The sequence below is a fragment of the Salmo salar genome, chromosome 13 (genome assembly GCF_965601325.2).
Source record: "Salmo salar chromosome 13, fSalSal1, whole genome shotgun sequence".
NCBI lineage: Eukaryota > Metazoa > Chordata > Actinopteri > Salmoniformes > Salmonidae > Salmo > Salmo salar.
The window spans coordinates 72,177,237-72,193,666 of NC_138303.1; the positions used below are offsets into that span (position 1 = coordinate 72,177,237).

A 16,430-nucleotide genomic window follows, 5' to 3' on the forward strand; every position below is an offset into this window, starting at 1 on the left:
TGTTAACCGAAAGGAAACTCCACCAGGGCTGTACAGCAGCTTGACCTCATGAGCCAGGAACTAGCTGGACTGGACCAAGATAGTGTCACGTCCTGACCAGTGAAATTTGCCATAGTAGAATGGTCAGGGCGTGGCAGGGGGGTTGTTTTGTGTGTTTTGGGTTTTTTTGTTTCTAGGGGATTTGTTCTAGTTTTCTATTTCTATGTTTTGTTTTCCATGTTTGGCTGAGTATGGTTTCCAATCAGAGGCAGTTGCCTTTCGTTGTCTCTGATTGGAAACCATACTTAGGCAGCATGTTTTCCTTTGGGTTTTGTGGGTCGTTATTTTCCGTTTAGTTGTTGTACCTGACGGAACTGTTGAGCGTTTGTTATTTTGTTGTTTGAAGTGCATTCATTAAAATCTAAAGAGGAACACTAAAAACGCTGTGCCTTGGTCTAATCCTTTCAACGGCTGTGACAGATAGCCTATCTTGATGTTTTTATTGTTATGTACACTGGATAGGTGCAGTGAAATGGGTTGTTTTACAGGTTCACCCATATTTGTTCAGATTCAGATCAACTTTATTTTCCCACCAGGGGGAAATTCATTTGGTCATGTGTATAAAAACACAGTACATAAAACATGGAAGCACAGAAACGACACAATATAATTCATTCAGTGCTATAGCTACACATTTAAAGTGAAAGTTCAATATGCTGTATACTCGAGGGACCAACAGACTATCTATTACACAGCCTTATGGCTGTTGGAATAAAGGAGTTCCCATATCTATCTGTTTTGATTTTCTTTTGAAGAAGTCTATTTCCTCTGCTGCTGTGACTGAGTTTTGAGTAAAGGGGATGAGTACTGTCATGTAAAATGGATTTTTGTTCCTTCTGAAATCAATTTCCATTTTGTTTGTTTTCTTAATGTTTATTTCAAGAAAGTCATCTGCGCACCACTGGATGAATTTTGCAGTTTCTCTGTCAAAACCTTGAAAAGAGGCTCGGTCTGGGTGGAGGAAACCCACAACAGAGGTGTCATCTTTAAATAATTTATGGGCTGAGTCAGAGGCTTGACAATCGTTTGTCTACAGTGTGTACAGTACCGGTGAAAGTACGCAGCCTTGAGGGGCTCCGTGTTAACCGTTCTAGATGTAGGGATGAGTTAAACTTCACTTGTTGAGTACGGTTCACAAGGTAACTATTAATCCACTTGATCAGTAGAGAGTTGACACCCATATTCACCAGCTTATCCACCAGTAGGTGGGATTGGAGGGTGTTAAACGCACTACTGAAGTCAATGACTGCAATTTTCACTAGGTTATTTGCCTTTTCTAAATGTTTGGAGATATTGTTCAACATCATCAGTAATGCATCATCAACACTCCTGGAGGCACGGTGGGTGAATTGGATAGGATCTAATTGGGATGAGAGACCAGATTAGAATTTGTTTTTAAATAATTTTTTCAAAACATTGAATAGGTACAGATGTCAAGGCTACAGGGCGTAAATCGTTATTTTATTTTGGCCTGTTGTTTGTATGTACTGGGACAATCAGCGACTTCTTCCATAAGTCTAAAATGATCCCACTTTTCAGTGACCGCTGGAACAGCTTCTGGAACGGTAATGCGAGCTGGTCTGCGCATGCCTGAACTGCCTTGCTGCTGACTCCTTCTGGACCATATGATTTTCGTGGGTTGACACGTTGAAAGTATTGTTTGATGTCATTCACAGAGATCTGTATATCAACAGCTGGTATGCTGTCTATACTGTCCAAGGCCGCTTTCTGCTGCGATGTAAAATCACACATCATATTTACAATAGAAACTGTTCAAATCATTTGCAAAAGCAAGGTCATTTTCGACGGTCATACAATGTCTCTTTGGTTTGTAGCCCGTGATGGTTTGTGGCCCTTGCCAGGCTTTCCTACTGTCCATGTCTTTGTATGCTGCCTTGTACTACTTGATTTTACTTTTGAGTCCTCTGAAATTTTACTGCCACCTGATTTAAGCACTTGTTTTTTTCTGGTTGAGGAGCTCTTTTAATTCCCGAGTTACCCACGGTTTATTATTGGGGAAGATGTTGACTTTCTTTTTGGGAAAACGGATGTACTCAGGAACAGTATCTGCTGCCTGTTCCAGGCTCCCTGGAGCAAATGAGGGTTAAATGCCTTGCTCAAGGACACATCAACATATTTTTCACCTCATTGGTTATTGGCCCAATGCTCTAGACGTTAGGCTACCTGCCACCCATAGGCTATGCTAACTCTAGACAGGCTAGCTTGGCTAACTCAATCACAGGCTAGCTAGGCTAACTTTAAATGGGCTTGTAAGACTAGTACCGGTAAGTCAAAGTGACAGTGGGCTGCTATGTCAGCTGCTAAACTGTCATAGCTTTGACTGTGCTGGGTTTATGTACTGGACTGTGTTTGACTCAGTTCTGCTACAGTTAGCTGTGCTATATTTTACCTGGCAGGGTTAGTTAGATTCTCCAGGACAGGGCAAAACAGAACTGGGGATTGAAACCGGACACTGTGTGTGTGTGTGTGTGTGTGTGTGTGTGTGTGTGTGTGTGGTGTGTGCGCGCTGTAGGACCAAGGGCTCTCTGCCAAGCATCCACAGTATTCCTGCCAAATTAGATCTCACCTGTGTGTGTGTGTGTGTGTGTGTGTGTGTGAGAACATCTGCACCTACTTTGCAGGGCTCATAGCTACAAAGGCTTGTTATAGCATGCCTCCTCTCATGCTGTTTATTAATCCAACCTTGCGACACAAGCTTGCGATTTTATCACTCCCTCACACACAGCACACACACACACACTTTCTCTGTCACACTTGTTCTTCCTCTCGCACAAAGATGGTGTCATTCCTCCCTGCTGCCATTGAAATTGTAGTGACAATCCACATGCAGCATTGATATAGGGCAAGTGTGTGAAGCTGTTCTTTAAAACACATGCCTATTTTCATGAGGGGGGGGGGGTGTGTGTGTGTGTGTGTGTGTGTGTGTGTGTGTGTGGTGTCCCTAGTTTTCAAATGTACAATTTACATTTACATTTTAGTCTTAGCTCTTATCCAGAGCGACTTACAGTAGTGAGTGCATATTTTTCATATGTAGCTTTAGAGAAGAAGAGGGAGAGCGAGAAAGCAAGTGATGGTAAAATGAGGTCAGAGCTCTTAGAAAGTCCCTTGCTGTGCTGGGATCAGGCCTTAACTCCCCAATCAGAAATACTCCTAGCTCCCGGTGCAGTGTGGGGCCCCTAGAAGCTCTCGGTGCAGTGTAGGGCCCCTAGAAGCTCCCGTTGCAGTGTGGGGCCCCTATGACTAGCCAGGGCGCACTAACTAACACACACATACCAGGCTCCCTGAGCTCCAAGGACCTCCTTCCACAAAGGGGGCTTTGATTCCTACCCACTGCCTGGGCTCATCAAATGGGAAGATGAGACAGTGATGTTCCCCTTACCTCCAGCAGCCATGTCAGGTGTTCCAAGTCTGAACACTGACAGAGAGAGTAGATGGTAAGGCCTGCTGTGGGCCAGACTATACAGCTCGCCGTTATCCTGCTACAGACCAGACCATGAAGCTAGCCTTTAGAGTCCCATTTAAAACCATTTTGGGGATCCAACTAATCAACTACTCATTCAATTTAGACTTAAATCAGGCTAGTTAGTACTGGGCTGGAACAAAAACCTGAATGCACCCTAGTCCTCCAGGACCGGAGTTGCTCACTATAAAACCAGTTGTAGGGGTAAAGTGGTAAAGCCATGGTATTGTTCCAAACCCTCCGTATGCAGCAGGCTAGTGGAGATGCAGTGGATGGACAGATGCTGAGCATTCTTAATTACTTGCTTTGATAGCGCAGGGCCAGGTGCTGTTGGTTGTATTAGAACATTAGAACACAACAACACAAGTCCTGCAGGGACAGTGGGATCCAAATGATGTAATGGAATTGAGCTCTGTCTGAATAATAATATAGCTAATAGCTGTGATACTACAGCTACAGTACCTGTGATGTGGACTGCCTAAAATGAGTCATTCACAGATGTGTAACGTGTCTAAAGCTGTGTTGTCATCGGCGAAATGGTATGATTACAACACAATACTGAGATATATGGGCAGTAGCCTGCTGTATAACGGACAGCTCCTGGGCCGCCTTAAGCTTGATTAAGACTCCATCTTCCCGTGCCTTTCTGTCCTTTTGTTGACCCACATGGCATCCATTTTGTCTTTGATACCTGCAAACCTGAAAGTTACCTCATGGTACATCTAAAAGTGTGATCACTGGGAGAAACTGTCACAAGTGTTCCCGAGCAGTAGAGTCAAGGTCAGATGAGGGTTTCAACAAATGCATTATTGAACCAAGATTTTGACTAGTGTCAGGCCCTGAAGTACACTGCGTCCGATCCCATAGCGGTATACTGACAACTGTTTTTCCTCGAGCGCACTCGCCTCTCGTCTAATGAAGACTGCAGTCTTTCTGTAGGAGAGTGCATTGCACTTTGACTGTTTTTCTGTAAATATTTAACTATGTTGAGGCCCCAGATATTTCCTTCCCCTGTCCCGTTTTCATCGACTGTGCTTTTTAGGTATTTGTTACTTAGCCAATATCAGGAAGACTTTCCTTTTTTTGTGCAATATAAATCTTTCAAATACACAGTGAAGTTGGGCTTTTCCGAAATGTCAGTGGATGAAACATTCCTCCCAAAATGTTGTGCATGTTTTAGACTTTGGCCTGGAAATGATCTAATTTCAACCATGAAATATTTTGAACAGAATTGCGTTGACCACTAAAATACACAGTAAACATGCTAATTCTAGTCATAGTGTAATTGAAATTGAGCTTTTCACACAATGTTATGTGTTTCCATCCTCAGTTCGCCTGTTATTGGGTATTAGAGAAACCCTGTGCCAAATAATGCTCAATGCTGTAGTTGCTAGTTCAATTAACAATTTATGTTTGAAGCTGCAGCACAGGAAACTGAACCATCTCATCCAAAAAGTTGACTCAAGTTTGCCAAAAAGCACCTGGAAACTCCTGGATGATCATCAAGACTCTTGGAAGAATGTTTTATGGACAGATGAGTCAAAAGTATAACTTTTTGGACAACATGGGTCCCATTATGCCTGGCAAAAACCAAACACTGCATTCCACATTAAGAACAACGGTCAAGCAAGGTGGTGGTGGGTGATGGTTTGGGTATGCTTTGCTGCCTCAGGACCCGGACGACATGCCTTAAAAGAAGGAACCATGAATTCTGCTCTGTGTCAGAGAATTCTACCGGAGAATGTCAGGCCATCTGTCTGTGAGTGTGCTAAAGCTGAAGTGCACCTAGGTCATGCCGCAAGACGATCCAAAACCCACAATCAAATCTACATGAAAATGGCTAAAAAGCCTCCCGAGTGGCGCAGCGCTCTAAGGCATTGCATCGCAATGCTTGAGGTGTCACTACAGACCCGGGTTTGATCCCAGGCTGTGTCACAGCCGGCCGTGATCAGGAGGCCCATGAGGTGGCGCACCAAATGATCAATGAACCTACCAGGTACAACCGTAAACACGGGCAACCTCATAGATATCATGCTAACTAACTTGCCCTCCAAATACATCTCTACTGTTTTCAACCAAGATCTCAGCGATCACTGCCTCATTTCCTGCATCCATAATGGGTCTGCAGTCAAACGACCACCTCTCATCACTGTCAAACGCTCCCTAAAACACTTCAGTGAGCAGGCCTTTCTAATCGACCTGGCCCGGGTATCCTGGAAGGATATTGACCTCATCCCGTCAGTAGAGGATGCCTGGTTATTCTTTAAAAGTGCCTTCCTCACCATCTTAAATAAGCATGCTCCATTCAAAAAATGTAGAACCAAAAACAGATATAGCCCTTGGTTCACTCCAGACCTGACTGCCCTTGACCAGCACAAAAACATCCTGTGGCGTACTGCATTAGCATCGAATAGCCCCCGTGATATGCAACTTTTCAGGGAAGTTAGGAACCAATATACACAGGCAGTTAGGAAAGCATAGCTTTTTCAAACAGAAAATTGCATCATGTAGCACAAACTCTAAAAAGTTCTGGGACACTGTAAAGTCCATGGAGAATAAGAGCACCTCCTCCTAGCTGCCCAATGCACTGAGGCTAGGAAACACTGTCACCACCGATAAATCCACTATAATTGAGAATTTCAATAAGCATTTTTCTACGGCTGGCCATGCTTTCCTCCTGGCTACCCCTACCCTGGTCAACTGCCCTGCACCCCCCACAGCGACTCGCCCAAGCCTTCCCCATTTCTCCTTCACCCAAATCTAGATAGCTGATGTTCTGAAAGAGCTACATAACCTGGACCCCTACAAATCAGCCGGGCTAGACAATCTGGACCCTCTCTTTCTAAAATGATCTGCCGAAATTGTTGCAACCCCTATTACTATCCTGTTCAACCTCTCTTTCGTATCGTCTGAGATTTCCAAAGATTGGAAAGCTGCCGCAATCATCCCCCTCTTCAAAGGTAGAGACACTCTAGACCCAAACTGCTACAGACCTATATCTATCCTACCCTGCCTATCTAAGGTCTTCGAAAGCCAAGTTAACAAACAGATTACCGACCATTTTGAATCCCACCATACCTTCTCTGCTATGCAATCTGGTTTCCAAGCTGGTTATGGGTGCACCTCAGCCACGCTCAAGGTCCAAAATGATATCATTACCGCCATCGATAGGAGACAATACTGTGCAGCCGTATTCATCGACCTGGCCAAGGCTTTCGACTCTGTCAATCACCACATTCTTATAGGCAGACTCAACAGCCTTGGTTTCTCAAATGAATGCCTCGCCTGGTTCACCAACTACTTCTCAGATAGAGTTCAGTGTGTCAAATTGGGGGGCATGTTGTCCGGACCTCTGGCAGTCTCTATGGGGGTGCCACAGGGTTCAGTTCTCGGACCGACTCTCTTCTCTGTATACATCAATAATGTCGCTCTTGCTGCTGGTGATTCTCTGATCCACCTCTACGCAGACGACACCATTCTGTATACTTCTGGCCCTTCTTTGGACACTGTGTCAACTAACCTCCAGATGAGCTTCAATGCCACACAACACTCTTTCCGTGGCCTCCAACTGCTCTTAAATGCAAGTAAAATGAAATGTATGCTCTTCAACCGATCACTGCCCGCCTGTCCAGCATCACTACTCTGGACGGTTCTGACTTAGAATATGTGGACAACTACAAATACCTAGGTGTCTGGCTAGACTGTAAACTCTCCTTCCAGACTCACATTAAGCATCTCCAATCCAAAATTAAATCTAGAATCGGCTTCTTATTTCTCAACAAAGCATCCTTCACTCATGTTGCCAAACATACCCTCGTAAAACTGACCATCCTACCAATCCTCGACTTCGGCGATGTCATTTACAAAATAGCCTCCAACACTCTACTCAACAAATTCGATGCAGTCTATAACAGTGCCATCCGTTTTGTCACCAAAGCCCCATATACTACCCACCACTGCGACCTGCACTGGCCCTAGCTTCATACTCTTCGCCAAACCCACTGGCTCCAGGTCATCTATAAGACTCTCCTAGGTAAAGCCCCGCGTTGTCTCAGGTCACTGGTCACCATAGCAGCACCCACCCATAGCACGCGCTCCAGCAGGTATATCTCACTGGTCAACCCCAAAGCCAATTCCTCCTTTGGCCGTCTTTCCTTCCAGTTCTCTGCTGCCAATGACTGGAACGAACTGCAAAATTCACTGAAGTTGGAGACTCATATCTCCCTCAGTAGCTTTAAGAACCAGCTGTCAGAGCAGCTCACAGATCACTGCACCTGTACATAGCCCATCTGTAAATAGCCCATCTATCAGCGTGTGTAAAAGAGGCGAAGTCAGGTGCAGGAGAGTAGCGTGATGTAAACAGGCGCTCTTTATTAAAGTTCCTAAACGAGAGCACAACATAAATCAAATGCGCTCAAAAACACGGAACATAACAAAAGTAAAGGGCATTAAAAAGACACCACAGCAACATGGAACAATTACACACAAAACATGATGGGAAACAGAGGGTTAAATACAAGTAGCTTAATTGGGGAAACGAAAACCAGGTGTGTATGGAAACAAGACAAGACAAATGGATATATGAAAAATGGAGCGGCGATGGCTAGAAAGCCGGTGACATTGATCGCCGAACGCCGCCTGAACAAGGAGAGGAGCTGACTTCGGCGGAAGTCGTGACACCATCCAACTACCTCATCCCCATACTGGATTTATTTATTTATCTTGCTCCTTTGCACCCCAGTATCTCTACTTGCACATTCATCTTCTGCACATCTATCACTCCAGTGTTTAATTGGTACATTGTAATTACTTCGCCACCATGGCCTATTTATTGCCTTACCTCCATTATCGTACCTCATTTGCACACACTGTATATAGACTTTTTCTACTGTATTATTGACTGTATGTTTATTTATTCCATGTGTAACTTAATGTTGTTGTATGTGTCGAACTGCTTTGCTTTATCTTGGTTCAGGTTGCAGTTGTAAATGAGAACTTGTTCTCAACTAGCCAACCTGGTTAAATAAAGGTGAAATAAAAAACTATTGGGCCAGCATCGTCCGGGTTAGGGGAGGGATCTGATAACATTCCTTATCAAAAATATGCAAAAGGAGATTAAATTAGAAAGGGGGCAAATACTTTTTCACAGCACTGTAATTGATTTCCTAGGAGTCCTCTCACTCTCGCTCTCTCTCGCTCTCGCTCTCGCTCTCGCTCTCTCTCTCTCGCTCTCTCGCTCTCTCGCTCTCGCTCTCTCAGCAAATTAAGGCAGCTTGTACAAGCACCTTGAGAGAGTTGAGGAGGGGAAGCTAACCCATAGAACTAATGAAAACCTATGAGAAAGTGTTATATCCCAATACTATCGTAGTGACAAAAGCAGAATATAAGCCCTGTAGCATGACCCACCTCCATAGTGACAATATTAACGTTATAACTAGGGCGTAACCGACTTCTCATTCCGTAAATGATCACAAAAGAAATGAGCCGGTGGGAGATTTGGGTTCCGTCTAGGCCATGGTGTTGGTCCTAAATCAGAAGCAAGGAGTAGGCCCTGGAGAAATGCAGAGAGGAGTAGAGAGGAGAGAGGGAAGAGGGAGATCAATTATTCACACTTAAAACGGCCCAGAGGAGTGGAGGATGGGGAAAGTGAGTGGAAGTGGCTAGCGGTAGCGGCTCATATGCAGTACACTTAGAGGCTATAAATGCCTGGAGATGGTGTACACAGAGGATTCATTGATGATTGAATGAGTGGCTCTTTGGCACCATGTAACTAAGCACAACTGCCATAGATTCCAGCAGTACATGATTCTCCTTAAAGTGGAACTGACTGCGTGTTAACTACTTTACAGATATGAAACGAACAGAATAATATCAGTCAAAAATATCAAATTGCCAGTGTATGCTTCAAAACCAACTTTATAAGAGGTTTATATTTTACTCGTGACGTACAGTAACGCATTGTTGGCAGAATAGATGGATGCAGTTCAATGCATTACTAATATAATTCTCCAATACATTTCTTGGTAGTCCCCAAAATATTGCTATCAGGTTGTAAATCACAGCTGGTGTGGTACATTGTTTGCTGCCTCCACCACTTTGGGATGAACTGTTTCAGTTTCAATGACTGTAACTTAGGCAGGGATTGTCAACACAATCCAATTAGCAAGGGCAATGATCACAAGTCAGTCATAACATGGCTAATAGGCTAGCTCACATGTGTCATACATAAAGGCGAGTATAAATTAGTCAATAGTTGCTAGATGGTGCACAAGCGAGTATAAATGAGTCAACAGTAGAAATTTGCTTGTGCATCAGCATTTTTTACTCTTGTTATGTCAGTCACTGATAGTCAGTAAATTAGCCCATGTCAGCTAAATGTTTTTAGATTGCTAAGTTAGTTTAGCGGCCAGTTATCTAAACTTGTTATCATGGTGAAATTACTGTTCGTCGGGCCCCTATTAAAAGCTGCAAAAATGTCTTTCCACCCTATGGCAAAATGTGTAGAATTGCAGCAAATTAGCTTTAAAACTGTAAAATTGTATTTTCACCCCAATGTATAGAATTGCACGAAATTAACTCTAAAATGAATTGCTGTCAAGAGGGGGGCCACACATTTTTTTGCTCGCAATGTGGGGGAGATGGATGTGTGTACACACACCCGTGAGCTAACTTCGGCCCCTCATGATGGGTTCAGATTCTTTGTTGCCCACACCTGTCACGATCGTCATAAGAACATTCAGACCAAAGCGCAGCGTGAAATCGGTTCGACATTTTATTATAAGTGAACCGCACAAAAAAAACAATAAAGAACAAACGAAAACGTGACGTTCTGGAGTGCACACAGGCAGCTACACAAAAACATAACAAGATCCCACAAAACACAGTGGGGAAATGGCTGCCTAAATATGATCCCCAATCAGAGACAATGATAAACGGCTGCCTCTGATTGGGAACCATACCAGGCCAACAGAGAAATAAAACAACCTAGATTACCCACCCTAGTCACACCCCGACCTAACCAACATAGAGAATAAAAGGCTCTCTATTGTCAGGGCGTGACAACACCCTCATCAAAGTTGCCCATCCCTGGCCTAGAGTAACATAAACAAATAAAAATGCTATTATGTTCTTTTAAAGTAAAAAAATATATATTCTAACGTTACTACCTAAGACATTCGTAAACACAACCAAATGATTATTCTTCCGATAGCATATATGAAATGTATTTATTAGACTGTTAGAATGTTGACCTGTCATTGGCTAGAAGGGGAGTTACATCGAGGCCAGCCGTATGCTAATGGCGCCGTTCGACAACGATCTCTAGTGGATACTTCTAGGCTGAAAGGCCCGGTGGTTCAAGTGTTAACTTCTCAAAATGACCTAGATAAAACATATCAGTGTTAACATAATAACCACACAACACAAGATGTTTAATATAATGATCATTTTATACAAATGTGTGAATAACTATCTTACTAACATTTACAAATAATGGGAGTGATGATTAAATGGTGAGCAAACTGTTTTTAAATACTACAAATGGTTTATTATTACTGAATGTTAATATAAAGTGATACCCTGGTTTGGCCATATTTTGGTATAAGCTTCAAGTTGAAGTAGTTTATTTGCTATTTGCAGATATTGAAGGTAATACATGCATTGAAATTCTTTTTTGGAGCTCTCTCACATATACTACAGTACATACACAGTAAAATGAACAGAAAACACGTTACTTGTGTGTGGTAATGGATACATTGTCCAAGCAAAGTTCGTAAACATTCACTTGACTATGCACTTTTCCCAGCGACACATCTCAGGTTTTCTAGCTAGAACTTGTAATAGTGGATCCCAGGATTCATTGATATTAAACAGAATAGGACAAACTTTGTCCACATAACAGCTTCACACAATGACAGATAGACAGACATATAAATGCAAATATCACACAAAAGCACAGACATCGGAACATTAGAGACATTGCATCAGAGTTCCCTTTTGACATTTGACAAATACATTTTACTCACCATTTCTTTTCATCGTCCTTTCCACAGCTCCCCCCAATTTCACAGACACGCCACCGCAGTATGTTGAGGCCAAGGAAGGCGGCAGCATCACCCTGAGCTGTGTGGCGTCCGGCAACCCCAAACCTTCCGTCAGCTGGATCCGGGAGGGCAAGCCTGTGGAGGACAGCGACAAGTACAAGGTAGACCCCCGCATCACCATTTCCTGTGTTTGCCCCACCCACTTGGTATTCACGCGATAATGGCCCAATGAAGTCCAAGTAGTTATACTAAGCACAGTGGGGATGGCCATGCTAGAAAGGACAGCATTGGCTATAACTGTTGAGCAAGTCCAGGAGCGGTTCACCTTATATGTGGGGATAATGTTAGAAGATAGATTACTGGTAAACATTACTGGTAAACATTTGACCTGCCCCATCTGTTGTCTAGTCTATGGCTCTATTCATGGGATTGCGTAGTCTGCTAGTTATCTGGAGACGTTCTATCCCTCTCCATTTACAACTTTAAAGGGGAATTTCACCCTGGGGGACCCATGGTTTGTTTTGATCATGTCCGAGGGATTTCTAGGTCAGTGAGATGTGTTTCACACATAATTGGCCACGAAAAGGGCAGGACTGGGCTTCGCGTGCCGAACGATACACCCTATGGCGACTTACGGTGTATTGAGGGGGTGGTGCGAGATCTGAAAATAAATGTAGTCCTGCTTTGAGGCATTTAACGAAGCTGTCTATGTTATACCGATCACACTATACATTTTTTTGTGTGTAGATATGGTTGTCCTTGTTTGATAGAGCCAACGGGCATCTTTCAGCGATGTTCCTATTGGTGGATTCATTGCTAAATATACAATGTGACACATTTTTTCCAGTCTCTGAAAGTCTACAACGGCGGTGCTTCCTGCTCTGGCCCCGTCTCTTCCCCAAGATGGGCTTTTTTGAAAGGGAGGTGGACACAACACAAAATACTCTTGGCAAAACTGAAAGAACTGATCAGACCGCAATAGCTTCAAGGGATTCAACACAAATTTAACAATGGAGCATTTTTTTATCTTCTATTAGCTACATGGTGACATTCAACCATGCATGTTTCAGCCGGGAATATAGCAAAGAGGATTTGAAACAAAGAGTTCGATTTAGCTCAGCTACAGCTGAAGCCAGCACCAAGAGTAGGGTGTTAGGTTACGCGACAAACAATGGACACTATAAGAGAATTCTACAAAAAATCGCAGTAAACGATTTCGCAGTTTTCACTAAATGTCAATAATGTTTTTGTGAGAATACATTTTAAATAATTTGAAAACATTAATGTGGCAGTTGTTACCAATGTCTAAAAAAACTGTACGTTATGATATTTACGCGATATGAGCCCAAAGGTAAAGCAAGTGCCGTGCTAAGAATGTTCAAATCTATGGGACAACCCTTTTTGTGAAACCAGTAAAATAGCTGTGTTCATATTTGCTCTTTGCGATGGGTATTCCTCAACCTATCAGAGTAAAATCAATGTGACATTGTATTGCCAAAAAGTATGGGAAAGTCCTGAGTGTTTTTCACGGTCATCGGAGGTCTTTTGACTTAAATATAAGGTAAAACGTTTTTCCTTCGCTTCTGTCATTCAGATGTTTTCCGAGACACCAGAAAGCATAGCATGTTACAAAGTAGGGCTTCTTAGCTACGTTTTGATGTATGGGTTGTCAGGGATTCACGTTTCACCACCCCCATTTCCATGACGAGTGCTAGCTTGCTAGCTGTGTGGGAGTGCGTGACCCCGTTCGCTGAGCCGGGTGAGAGGCAGTGCTGTGCGGCATTGGCTGAATTGCGCAAGCAGCAAATTTTGTGATTGATGGTTTTATTCTTTCAAGTAAAAACTACCAGAATTCAGTGGCTACAGCCCTACAATCAATAAAAACATAGCTAAATACCAGTGAATTGAACATGTGCCCCATCGATCTTTCTGGCTCACAGGCAGGTCACTCTCCTAGACTAATTATTTGCTGCAGGTTATATTCCCATCACCAGAGTAACCAAAAAATAACATTATAATGTAACCCATCTCACGTGTAGGCCTACCTTAGAAGTAATCTATGTTGAATAGTATCGGTCTGTGTTACAGTTAAGACTTAGCGAGAAGTGTGAGTCTGTGTTAGGCTGTGTGTTTCTGTTAGGCTATGTGTGTGAGGGTGCTGTGTTGGGATGCTGAAAAGTGTCATTCTGTGTTAGGCTGTGTGTTGGTGGGGGTGCTGTGTGTGAGTGTGTTGGTGGGGGTGCTGTGCGTGAGTGTGTTGGTGGGGGTGCTGTGTGTGAGTGTGTTGGTGGGGGTGCTGTGTGTGAGTGTGTTGGTGAGGGTGCTGTGTGTGAGTGTGTTGGTGGGGGTGCTGCGTGTGAGTGTGTTGGTGGGGGTGCTGCGTGTGAGTGTGTTGGTGGGGGTGCTGCGTGTGAGGGGTGCTCACTCTATCCATTCATAGCAGTAGGATCAAGTCACAACCTGCCCATTTCTTGACAGATAGCTGAACTAGCCTGTGGCTCAGTTGGTAGAGCATGGTGTTTGCAACGCCAGCATGGTGTGTGCAACGCCAGGGTTGTGGGTTCGATTCCCACGGGGGGCCAGTACAAAAGAAAAAAGAAAAAAACGGCGTGAAATGAAATGTATGAAATGTTTGCATTCACTACTGTAAGTCGCTCTGGATAAGAGCGTCTGCTAAATGACTAAAATGTAATGTAAATGTAGCCTATTGAGTTATTTCAAATGTCATCATGGCAGTGGAATTGTTTAGTCAACTGAATGTATTTTTTTCCCGGCCACAGAAAATGACTACCAATTCTAGTTTCGTAAGGATCCATGATCACAAATCATGACGTTACGTTGGACCCATTTGCATTGAATAGGTGTTATTTTATATTCTCAAACTAACAGCAGTGCCTATATGATGTTCTTCCATACAGGCGTGACATGCTGGAGTGATGCTTCTATGCAAATGTTGTTGATCAGTAGGCTAATATAAGTCCCAAATGGAAGGCAAACAGAGTGTTTGTCATCTGTAGCACCATACTCCACTGATCAGCCAAAACAAGCTCAATAACTCAATGCATGCACACACTCCTATTGAATATGCATTCACATGTATTGTGAGTAGGCCTATGCCATCTTAATATACCCAGTTTGTCAAGAGATTTATCATTCAAATACAATTATTACCATTATGTTATGTAATTAGATTGGTTAAAAACAGTCAAATGTATTATTTGATTTTAGAATAGATGCATGAATGCATACATAATATTGAATATCGGCCTCCATGACCACCAAAAATCAGTATCGGCCCTAAAAAGTCCATATCGGTCGTTCTCTGAAGCAAAGTATCCAACATCTATTGCTTACACACGTCCTGTTTTTTCCATATCAGTGCAAATCAGCTGCCACTCTCCGCTACCGTGATCCGTTGCAAGAGAAGAGACAGCTTACTACCTTGTTTGTCCTCCTTCTCCCCTCAGGGCTACGTAGCCATCCTCCCTTTCCACTCTTTCATCCTGTTTCCATTTCATCCTCCCTTCCACTCTTTAGCGATTTGGAATCTGTACCATATTGCGTACACCCATCACCCATCCAATCCTTTGATGTACAGTACGATAAATTGCCTAGAGCAGTGGTCACCAACCGGTCGATCATGATCGAATGGTCATTCTCCAAGGCATTTCTAGTCAATCACCAAACATTTCTGTAAAAAAAACAACGATATAGCCTTGCGTTCCTATGTTTGGGGGGTTTTACGCTGTTGGAGGTAGGTGCACTTGATTCAGCAGCCCTAGGGCTGGGAAGGCAAAGTGTTCCCATTTTGAACCATTTCATGTGTCTGAAGGTAGAACGCATAATATTAGGCTTGTCTGGTAGGCTCGCGTCACTCGGCAGCTCGCGGCTGGGTTTCCCTTTGTAGTCTGTAATAGTTTTCATGCCCTGCCACATCCGACAAGCGTCAAAGCCAGTGTAGTAGGTTTCCATTTTAGTCCTGTATTGACCCTTTGCCTGTTTGGTGGTTTGTCTGAGGGCATAGCGGGATTTTTTATAAGCGTCCGGATTAGTGTCCCTTTCCTTGAAAGTGTCAGCTCTAGCCTTTATCTCGGTGCTGATGTTGCCTGTAATCCATGGCTTCTGGTTGGGATATGTACGTACGGTCACTGTAGGGACGACGTTGTCAATGCACTTATTGATGAAGCCAGTGACTGAGGTGGTATACTCCTCAATGCCATTGGATGAATCCCGGAACATATTCCAGTATGTGCTAGCAAAACAGTCCTGTAGCGTAGCATCCGCATCATCTGACCACTAGGAGCGCCACTTATGGATGAGAATTTTCTTGTTTGCTCATGGCCTTATACAGCTTGTTAACTGTGGTCTTGGTGTCAGCATTGGTTTGTGGTGGTAAATAGACAGCTACGAATAATATAGATGAGAACTCTCTCTGTAGATAGTATGGTCTACAGCTTATCATGAGGTATTCTACCTCAGGCGAGCAATACCTCGAGACTTCTTTAATATTAGACATCGCACATCAGCAGTTATTGACAAACAGACACACACCCCCACCCCTCGTCTTACCAGATGTAGCTGCTCTGTCCTGCCAATGCACGGAAATCCCAGCCAGCGCTATATTATCCGCGTCGTCGTCCATCCACGTCTCGGTGAAACATAAGATGTTACAGTTTTTAATGTTCTGTTGGTAGGATAGTCATGATCGTCCAGTTTGTTTTCAAATGATTGCACATTGGCCAATAATACGGAGGGTAGTGGTGGTTTACCTACTCGCCGGCAAATTCCTACAAGGCACCCCGCACTCCTCCCCCTTTTTCTCCGTCTTTTCTTCACGTGGATGATGGGGATTTGGGACTTGTCGCGAT

At 43.5% G+C, this 16,430-nt stretch overlaps 1 protein-coding gene across 1 annotated transcript in view; it reads left to right on the forward strand.

Annotated features, from left to right (window-relative positions):
- The window catches only part of LOC106567733 (protein turtle homolog B), a 176,517-nt gene that overhangs the window by 79,926 nt on the left and 80,161 nt on the right, over positions 1-16,430 (forward strand). The window contains exon 4 of the mRNA XM_014137396.3: positions 11,572-11,723. Coding sequence (XP_013992871.1) covers positions 11,572-11,723 — 152 coding nt within the window. The remainder of the gene's footprint in view (positions 1-11,571; positions 11,724-16,430) is intronic.